This window comes from Populus nigra, chromosome 1 (assembly GCF_951802175.1).
Source record: "Populus nigra chromosome 1, ddPopNigr1.1, whole genome shotgun sequence".
Taxonomy (NCBI): Eukaryota; Viridiplantae; Streptophyta; class Magnoliopsida; order Malpighiales; family Salicaceae; genus Populus; species Populus nigra.
The window spans coordinates 2,128,113-2,139,808 of record NC_084852.1 but is presented as its reverse complement, the minus strand read 5'-3'; the positions used below and the strand labels follow the sequence as shown (position 1 = coordinate 2,139,808).

The window sequence follows — 11,696 nt, the reverse complement described above, 5'->3', positions numbered from 1 at the left end:
GTAGGAACATGATTGATAAGATACACCAAGGTTTCAAACCTATAATTCCAAAACCATAATGGTGCCTTATATTTACCTAGCAGAGTTAAACTAGTTTTAACAATATGTTAATGATGATGTTCAATAATTCCATTTAGTTGATGAGTATATGGACATATTAAATGGTGAAAAATATTGATAATCTAAAAAAAGGTATTTAATTTGTGGTATTCACCACCTCAATTAGTTTGAATAAATTTAATTTTTTAGGAAAATTAACACTCAACAAAGGCTTAAAGACGATGGAAGATAAAAAAGACATCACATTTCACAATAAGAAAATAATATCATATATATTTTGTATGAGTATACATAAAAATAACAAAATAAAAAAATCATCAGAGGAAAAATTAGGAGTATAACCCCAAACATCATTAAAAATCAAATCAAGTGAAGCAGAAGTTTTATGACCCGTAGATCTTAATGACAAACGCGATGACTTCCTAGCGGACATGCTTGACATTGAAAATTAAAACGTCTAGAGTTATAACTCATTTTATTATTGGACACTAAAAAATTAAAAACACGGGAAGAAGGATGACCTAATTGACTATGATAATTATCAGTAGAGGTAGATACGCAAGAAGACCAATACACATGAGGAATTGACATGGTAGAAGACTGGGACTGAACATAGAGACCATTCATACTCCGAACAGAAAGGAGCATTGCCTTGGTGGTGAAATCCTTAACATTCAAAAAACACATGATTGTCAAATAAAATTTCTGAATAAAAAAGCGATAGTTTTATAATATGAGGCACTTGAAGAACATTAGATAAAGTAAATATGTGTTTAGTTGTATGTAACGTAGTATGCCTAATATTGAATATGGAAAGTCCATTACTATCATTAACATGCAAGTTGTTATTACCAAGATATGGTTCACACCCCGTCGAATTTGCAAGATTAGGTGTGACATGTTGATTCGCACTAGTGTCTGGAAATCAATCCAGAGAGCTAGTCGAGGGGACATTATTAAGAGCAAGATTGGCATTAGGTTGTTGTTCATGACCTATAAGTTTAGAGTATTGTGGCACAAAGTGACCAAAGGAATTGTTAAACTAGCACCTGACATTCTGCCCAAATAAACATGGATTTGACCATTGTTGGAGGTTGTGAATATAACTGTCTTATTTCTAATTGTTGTTGTGAAAGCCATTAAATCCACATTGTTGTTGTTTCAGTTGTTGTTACGTTATCTACTATGAAATCGCCCCCTGGCACGATAAGAGTTGAAGATGTTGTGAGACAAACCAAAAGGTTATTGTTCTGCAACAAAAGCTAATGGAGGTTGGGCTAGCGTTGGAAGTACACGAGTAATGATAGCAGAACCCATCGATTAAAGGGAACTCTTGTGAAGAAACTCATGAGTAAGAAGATAACTGTAAAGATATGCATACGAAAAAAGGTCAATCTTGGTAAAGAGATTGGTCACCAGGTCTTTGAACTTACTCTGAAGTCCACAAAACATGTATAAAATAATCATCACGCAAAAAAGGACGACCAGTTGCTGCTAATTTATCAAACAAAACCTTCGCTTTCTGTAAATATATGATGACTGAATCATCACCCTGACAAAGATCTTGAAAGAAACCATGAAGTTATGTAATGTGAGAATTGGACGGAGAAAAAAAGAATGCTCAAGAGTACATCAAACACAGTGTGAAGTTTGTCAATCAACAACAAGATGCATCACATCCATTGAAATAAAAGAAAGGAACGCAGTTAGAATAAGTTGATCCTATTTTTTCCAATAAAGAAAAAAAGGATTAACCTAAAGAGAGGAGCCATCGATAATAGCCATGTGAGAAGAGGGATATGACAATGATCCATCAATAAATTGAAAAATATTTTGTCTAGAAAGATATAACTGCCAATAAATATAATTAGTGTTTGGTGGTTTCAATGAGATAACTTGTTGAATGTTAGAGAAAAGGACAATCACCGTAATGGAAGAATATGTGGTGGCAACAGTAACGACAATAACGGAGGAATAAGAGTCACCAATCAAAGCAAAGGAGGAGAGTGACAAATGCATCAACGGTTAAGAAGAAAACAACATCGAGTTTACAGGAGCAACAATAGCGTGAATGGAGGGCATTAGAGATAAAGAAGAGACAGTTTTAATATGTTTAGAGCTCTAATACCAAGTTGAGAATAATAGGAAGTTTAACCAATTAGATGCTAAACTTTCCTATTTATATATGTAGGGCAATATACAATAGTTAATATAGATATTACAACACAAGATTAGTCTATAAATATAGTAAGTAGAATTACTATTGACACAATTAAATGATTGATATCTTCTCCCAAATACAAGAGTGTCAAAATAATAAATAACCCGGCAAGATTGATGTCGATTCACAAAGAGGTTAACTATATAAATCACAAATAATATATATAATAAAACAAAAGGTTAAAGAGAACTTTAAGATGTGATATTAATGTGAGGATTAAACAAAGATAAAACAATTGCCAAGGTTAGAGGATCCACTAATGGTATTTCAAATAAATATAGTATATACCCTTTTTATTACTCAACTAGAAACCACATACAAAAGAGGTTCCAATCGAATGATTTATCATAAATGACTCATTATAAATTATTAATATGATCATATTAATTATCTTATTTAAATAACACCAATACTCGTAAATATTATCAGGTATTCATGATGCTAACTTATGTCAATAACAAATCAAGTTTCTTATAGCACAAGTATCGGTTATCTATACAGTAGGCTACAAAAGGATCAAATATTTATTGTACTAAGGGTTGTATAACACAAATCTAGATTAACCATTTAACAAGCAATGTATTAAGAATGAGTAAGATAACAATTATAAAACATGTTAATAGCAAACTTTCTTGAATATAAACATTAAAATCCATGTTGAGTTTATACTATACTTATTCTAATACCATTAGTGAAACCTTTTCACTTTGATAAAATAAATTTAACTAAACATAATAAAGAAGAAAAACATAAATAAATAAGATACGAATATAGTTATAATATAAATTAACTAAGTATAGTCAAGGAAATGAAAAGCATAAACAAGAGATTAATGAAAATATAACATGAAATAAAACTTGAACATTACAAAAAATACAAAAAAAAAAAGCAAAAAAAAAAAAGATCTTGATCTGAAAATCAAGATGCCTAAATGCATGGCAAATGCCTCCCTTTATAGGCTAAAATTTGAAACTACTGATTTGATGACTAACTATTGAGTTAATGGCCAACCATTGACTTAGTGGCTAGCTATTGACTTATTGGCTAGCTATTGACTTATTGGCTGGAAAAAACATCATTGTTAACATCATAATTTGAATATATAGTTTTCATTAAAGTTGTAGGAATTTATCTCAACTTTCTACAAAAAAGAAATGGGCTCATTTGGACTTCTAAAACTCGAGATATGAATTAACCATTGAACAGTGTATAGGCTGTAGGACAAATTCAGACTTCTCTTTTATTGCTAAGATTTAAAGTTGAAAACGATAACTTTGAATCTTGGACTCCTCATGAATGTTTTAGACCTATATCTCAGCTTTCCATCAAGATAAACCAGATCTAAATCTAAGATTTACAACTCTAGTTATGATCCGATAACCAAATGGTGTTCCATTTTGAATTGAACATTCATCTCTTTTCTAAGCTTAGTCATTTCTTTGTCTTCTCAATTTCAATAGTTAAACATAACAATCAATCTTTTGAATTGTGAGATATGCTTGCATTTAAAATGAGCATTTACCATAAATTAAAGATACCTTATATTATTAGACTTATTATTACAAAACATGCTAAAGTTAGAGAGTTTAATGATATTTTAAATGCAATATAATGATATAAAACCTTAATAAAAATATACTTTTAAGTCCTGATCAACTATAATATATACCCTATAAATTAACACATCCTATAATACTTGAACTCATCTTTAACTGTAAGATCTATAAGTTCTAGCAAAAACAATTCAAGTTTGGAAGTTTCAGACGGTTTAGTTTATATCTAGATTAATAAAAGGACTCGTTGCTATTTGAAAAACCAGTTTTTATTATTAATTTCATCAAGATCTTTTATAACAACAAGATTCAATTTCCTCGGTTATTGTTTTTTTCTATAATTATAGTGTGTAAATAGTGATATTTTTTGTATTAAATAAAGTATATTCCATTCTTAAAAACAGACACAAAAAAAGGTAGGGTAGTCTTATTAGTATTAAAGAGTAAAAAAAAGGAAACTATAAAATATACAACTACTAGATTATATATATTTATGTCATAGTATCATACATCAATATAAAGCCAATATATGATAACTACCACTCTAACTTCAAAGAAACGTTGGCAATAAATTAGTATTAGAATTGAATACACCCTCATTTTCAAATATATTAATTACCGTTTAAAGAGAAGGTAGGGCTGCATTCACAACTTCTGAGATGACAACTCCTAAGAGTACATCTATTTTTTTAATCAAACCAAAAACAAAAACTTCTGAGACGACGGAATGATTTAGCACATTTTACTTTGATGTAAAAAATATAAAATATGACTAAAATATTTGTCAAATAATCAATAAATGACTAGTCAAATGATGACCAGAAAGAGAGTGTTGGGAATCTAAGATCCTAATTTCCACATTAAATTAGAAAACAACAACAAAGTGACAATTACATATTTGAAGTTATCATGGTGTGACGTCGACCAAACACAAGAAAAAGCACAAACAACGTAAGAAAAAAGTTGTAGTGAAAGATTGATGATCACTCCATCCAAACCTCGTACTGAAATTGTTCAAAAAATTAGTACAAAAAATCGGTCACAACCATTGAAAGCTTTTATTTAGAAAAATCCTCTTAGCATGCGGCGTGTCCTTGAGATTCAACAGGGTGGCTCGTGTGCTGTTGTTGTTTTCTTTTTCTTTCATCCTTTTTTGAGATGGAATTTCTTTGCCTGTTCATGAAAAAAAAAAGCATATATATGATCAACCAATAATTGCAAGATATTTTAATTAATTTCACTTTCAACAACCTCTTCCGAGATCATATGCTAGTGATGTATTTTAGAGAGGAAATGATTTGATCATGACTTTAATTTCCTTGTAAAGAAGCCTTCGAAAACCTGGATTGTGATCTATAATTTTGATGAACATATCCGTTATATTCTTTTTTAGGTTATTGAAAGGTCCAATGAGCCTTGACTATGTAATGGGATAGCCTTCTTCAAGCACATTAGTATGGTTGAGGAACTGCAATTATGGAAATTTGAATACTGGTAGAAGTTTTTTCTTAACTATTAGACCTTGGAAGAAGACATAATTTAGGTTAGCCCGGCCCATAGAAGAATAGCGAGCAGGAGCACTATATGGTAATTGATGACTTCATTCTCAAGGAAAGAAAAGTAATGGGCTGCGTTATTGGGCTTCTTATGGGCTTTATAACTTGTTTCAGTTCTTTGAATCTGAGTTTAATCTTTCGGTCAAAAAAGTTGGCAAGTAGGGCTTAAGAACCAGCCCTTTCAAAATTACGTCAAGCATAACATAATTATCAGATTATATTGGGGTTATGGGTTAGGTGGCTTGATTTATAGATTGATGAGTAAATTTGGATTTATTTAAAAATGATATTACTTCAAGTTTTTTTTAATGAAATGATATATTCGAATAAAAAAACTAAAATAATATTATTTTGAATAAAAATAAAAATAAAATTTTAGAATTGACTAAGTAGATCTCACTCAAGTTTAGTCAGTTCAATCAAGTTATAGATTAACCTATTGAATTATTGATAATTCAATCAAGTTACAGATTAACCTATCAAATTATTGGTAATTAAATCAACTCTTATCCTGACACAACTCAACATACCGCAATAATTGGAAATGAAATTAAACAAAGAAAAGAATTATAAAAAAATTGAAAAATATGTATAGATTGAAGAACTGCATGGATATATATATTAACAAAACAAATAAATGTTATAGGAAAGAATATGAATCAATTGGCTAATCATTTTAACATATTTGTCTTATCATTTGATAATATATTTATACTATAGTTCAATTGGCTATAATGAGATCATAGGTTTGATGACAATAGGAAAGAGTTATACGCGAATTAAATATTTTTTTTGAGTTTATAACAATTTTAGCCAAATGGGAAAGAATCTAGTGTTATTCTAATTAAGTACGAATTTTTTTACTTTCATTCAACTCCAGAATATGAATCAAATTATAGAGAGATGAACAGATCTGCACCATAAAACAAATTCTTCCAGCACAAAAAAATTGACATGACTCAACTTTTTTATTAAAAAAAAATAGCAACATTGATCTTTATTAGAGAAAACAAAATTAATTATTGAAATTATTTGAAATACCATGCATGACATGAAATTTTTTCAACAGTAGCACTTGCAAACCAAACTGAAAACACTCTTAATCGACACTTACAATTTATAGTTTTTATTAAGACAACGAGCTAACTAATATTTTCTTCAAAATAAGTGGCATATCCCATGCATTTTTCGAACACATTAAGCAGCAGGACTGGACACATCTGGTTGGGATTTCGCTGCTTTAGCTGCTGCAAGCCCTCCATTCCACATTCTCTCATTGAATGCTCTACATGTAGACTTTCTATAGATGGCTGGATGGTCATTGTCGATCAAGTCTTTTGCTGGCCCTATTACTGTATCTGGTGATGAATAGTAAAACGAAGGAATAGATATTCTCTCTTTATCGCAGTTCACAACAACACGATGAAGCACACTTTTGTATCGATCATTGCTAAGTACCTAAATCATTATAAAAAAAATCAGGTCTAATGACATATTCTTTAATGTCTTCCACTATTGCATATTCAACATTATCAATATTTTTTTAATCCTTTTATTATGGCATAAGTAATAATTCAAATGGCATGTTAAGAAAAAAAAAGAGTTCACCTGAATTTGATCACCAACATTGACGACGAAAGTGTTGGGAATAGGACGAATATTAACCCACTTGCCATTTTTGAGGACTTGGAGTCCGGGAACATCATCAATCAAAAGAATAGTGATTATGCTAGGGTCAGTATGGCCAGGCAATCCGAAAGTAAGCTCTGGCTGTGGACAAGGTGGATAGTAGTTCAAGGCTATCCCTTGGCCATGCATGCTCAATGTCTTGTCTATATAATCTCTTTCCAGGCCTAGGCTCTCCGATATGGCTCCAAGCAATGCGAATTCTAGCCCTCTAACACTTGTGCCATAATTAGCCACATCCTCCCTGCCAATAATAACTTGTCAAATAACAAAATAACTACAATATGGTATAAAAATAAAAGTAATGCAAATGTTTGTGTGTGAATATGTATGTTCCATGATATAAATTTACTTGAATGATGGAGGATTTGAAGGCCATTCATGCTCATAATCTTCGATAGGATAACTTTGAAATTTCAAGGATTCTCTCCAGACAAAGACTTTCTGATTCTTGTTGTTAAAACCAGTAGTCAGTCTGATGGTCTTGGTAGGGTCAATTGATTGAAATTTCAACCTTTCATCATTTGGCAGCTTGAAGAATTTCATTGCTGTACTTTGTATGTTGTTAATCGTTGCCTCTGGAATTCCATGATTCTTCACCTGGCAATATGAAAAAAATACTTTTAGAACATATATATATATATATATATATATATATATATAGAGAGAGAGAGAGAGAGAGAGAGAGAGATCGTCAAATCCGAGACTCGTCATTTACAGCCAAGAAATCCAATGATAACATTTACTTTACTAATAATTAATTAATTAAAACAATGAAATATATATATATATAAGATTACTATATACTACCATGAAGAAACCATATTCTTCGCATGCTTGGCCAATCTGATTGATAATGAGAGACCGGTTTGGACCGTTGAGGCCATCAAGATCAATGAGAGGAATGGAGTCATCTGATGCATCAAGCTCTGAGAGTTTTGGTAGATCAAAGATAGGATTAATGTTGTTGGACGGAACATCTTTCACGTCAGAGATTAGAAGGGATGATAGCAGCTCATTAGAGTACATCATTGTTGAAGCTAAATAATTTGTGGGGATGTTTTTATTCTATGACTGTGGGTTTGATGAACGAACTATGTGCTATTATTTTGTTCTTTGACCCTATTTATAGCTAGAAACTAATACAAGAAATGATAAAAGATTGGAATCTTTTAAGAATTTGGGAAGTGTAATCCAATGTTTCGGTCCAACTGCAATGAGTACAGAAAATGGAATTAATTGTATGCTTAGCATGGTGGGATCTTGACCATACTAGTGGTAATGTTGTTGATTAGCTAATTGTCTTTTTATTGTAATTAGGTGCTGCCTCGGAGTATTCTCGGTGCCGAATAAGCTCAAGGAATACTTAGTTTGAAGAAATATTATTTAATAATCATTGCAGAAATAACATTGTGCAAGTCATTTTTTTTTTTATAAAAGAATATAAACATCGAATAAATTCGATTGCAGATTTGACGAAACTTATATATTTAAGAAAATTTAATGCCACTTTCATCTTTTAAAATTTAAATATTTTATATAAAAAAAAAGTAATAATTTTTATTCTAGATCAATCTAATATGCTTAGTATAGGGTTTGAATATTTAAAAAATAAATAATTAAAAGTTCACGTCAATATTTCATTTCTAGAAACAGGAAAAACAGATAATTGATTATAGAAGTTCTGTTCCTACAAACAATTTTTTTTATGAGGTTTAAGGACTTTCTAAAGAGTAAATCAAGGGATTGTAATAAACAAGGAGAAGAGCATTAAACGTTAAGAACAAGAATGCTTGCTCCTAACTTTTATGTAATAAATTATTTGAAAATGTATAATAAGAGAAAAAAGACCATGAATCCTCTATCTGGATAATCGAGAGGGTATTTATAACCCTTATACTTTGAACCTTGTTTTTGCTCAAGAGGTTGAAAGTCTTTTCCTTTTAAATATCTTAATAAGAAAAAAGTCTCTTATATCAATATTAATGCTAATAGAAATATCTTCTTAGCACTAATAGACAAATAATAGAGGTATAAAAGACTTTTATACCTTATTTTGTAAACAACATTTAATATTGATGGGAATAACCCTATCATAAAATTAATGTCGATTGAAATATAATCAGCTCTTAGAAGACTTTTATACACTCATGGGTGTAGTAAAATGATTAATTTAGTTTCTTGTTCGACCCAAGTGCATTTGAGCTTAGTGTGCAGTCGAACCCAAGGGAATTGGGTCTGGTATCTTGTAAGACCCATATATGCTTGGGCTCGACGCATAACCAAACTCAAAGGACTTGGGTTTGACACCATGTCAAACTTACAAGCATTTGGGCTCATCATATATCTAAATCCAATGAATTGGGCTTGATATTTTGCCAAACCCACAAGTACTTGGGCTTGGCATGTAGTCGAGCTCAAAGGGATTGGATTTAACATCTTACTAAACCCACAAGTGCTTAATGTTTTATCAAGTTTATGCATATTAGGGCATCACCTTACATTTGACCCTTCTATTCATCGGCCTTTTAAGCTAATTGAGATATGTAAAAAATATATCAATCCATCAATTATTTATTGATTTGAATATGAGATATTTTCTAATCATCTTATATTAAGTGACACTAAGTTTTTTCACTCTTCTTATCTAATGTTGTGTATTTGATAAAATAAATTTTATTTGATGCTAATTTTAAGATTCCAAACCTAAAAATAACAAAAAAATAAACTTTGTTTGATCATTTAATGAGATTCTCTAGTTAAACATATTATGTCCACATTAGAATCAAAGAAGGTATGAAAAATTTACTCCTTTAGTTTTGAACTATATTTTCCTTCGTTGGACTCAAAATTTTCATGGGCTATTGTCTTCTTTTTCTATCACAATAGATCCATTACTATTTGGAAGCGGGCTTAAAGCCCAAGACAGGAAAAATCATACAATGGACATGGAACTATCCATAAATCTCTGTTTATATGTGAGCAAGGTTGTCAAAAACAATTTTCTGACACAACGCGGAATATATAATATAAACTTGGATCATAAATCAAATAGTAAAATCATAAAATTACAAGTAAAATATTTTAACTAATTATAGATTGACAATTTCATTCAAATAGTAAATAATAATATAACACAATTAAAATAAAAGTGAAATAAACAATACAAATGTCCAAATATCTTAAAATACATAATTCAAAAAAAAAACATACATGGTTTAAATAACTTAAAAATACAATATAATACAATTATATCTATAGAATTTCAATAACTAAAAATCAACAAACCTAAAACAAACAATCTGTTGATGTGTCATGTAACTAAACATAGCCTCATTGCCTTTCTCTTCCTCGTTATTTCTAAAACATTCATCAAAATTATTATCATCTAAAAGATTATTACTGCCACAACTAGTACTAGTATCCTTTTGAGTGTAAGTCAAATAATGCTTGAAACAGGAAATGTCTCCACTAAAATTTTTCTGACAATACTTGCACTGAATTCTTTTTGAATTTTTATCAACATCTATACCATATTGTCATTCCACATCAAGTCTATTGTCATTGGTAGTTTTTTTAGATGTCATGTATCATGTAGTTCAAGAATCAATATATGCATTAATAAGAATATATGATGTAGAGTGTAGAGTGTAGAGAGTTTAACAAAATATCATAGTTCATAGTTAGAACTGCAATTTAGGAAGAAGAAGAAGTCGATCATGGCACAATTTTAATCTTAACATGGTATTGGTGGTATTTGTGAAATGTGTTTTATAATCTTCTTTTTTTTTTCATTCTTAGAACACAGTTATGTAGTGATAGTGTTTCTATTGATGACTAATAAGGTTATACGCTTTTCTTTTTCTTATTTTAGGTGGGTATTAAATTCTATGCTTTCCTGTTTTCTGCCGTTGATCCATATTCACTTCTAGTCTAGGAAAAAACCTATTTTTGTTTGTTTGTGTCTCATAACCAAACCAAAGCATTTCTCATCAACAAGTTTATATCTCTTCTATTTTTCTTTTTTGTTTTGTGGCCATGACCAGGAATCTAGAAAAGTGATTAGGTGCTGGTAATGAGTCGCCATCAAGAAATAGTGGTGGCAATGGTAAGGTTGTTTCTAGATCTATTGTAGAAAAAAATCTCCAACAACACCAGAAAATATTAATAGAAAGATATTTAGCTCTAGCTCAGTAGCTAAAGATGAGAAATCAAATGGATGCTCATGGCCCGCCGTCCATTTCCAATTACCAAGCAGATGCATTTCTCAAGCCAACTTATGAGCACTGCTAGGTGTTACGAATATGGCATGAAAGTTGAGAACTGTTGAAATGATTTTCTTGTTATATTCGAGACAAGACAAGGAATTCGTAATATGAAGCATTTACCATTTATTATCATGAATAAATGGTGATTTTAATATAGAACGGGTCTCCATAGAAAATTCATATAAAATAGGAGAATTAATATGAGATTTTCTCAATTAACAATCATTGAATTAAGGGTGCCTTGATTTCTTCGTTAGCAGAGATTTTTTTTTTTTTTAGTTTGCGTTGTCCCTAACAAAAACAGAAATTTATTTTTATATAATTATTAATGTAACAAAAATAATATCAACAA

At 30.3% G+C, this 11,696-nt stretch overlaps 1 protein-coding gene across 1 annotated transcript; it reads right to left on the bottom strand.

Annotated features, from left to right (window-relative positions):
- Positions 1 to 6,587: 6,587 nt before the first annotated feature.
- Positions 6,588 to 8,105, bottom strand: LOC133671650 (protein DMR6-LIKE OXYGENASE 1-like). The gene is made up of 4 exons (XM_062092465.1): positions 7,887 to 8,105; positions 7,429 to 7,676; positions 6,999 to 7,320; positions 6,588 to 6,848 (listed from the first exon to the last, which is right to left on the bottom strand). Exons 1-4 carry the CDS (start codon positions 8,103 to 8,105, stop codon positions 6,588 to 6,590), a joined length of 1,050 nt encoding a protein of 349 aa, XP_061948449.1.
- Positions 8,106 to 11,696: the final 3,591 nt, after the last annotated feature.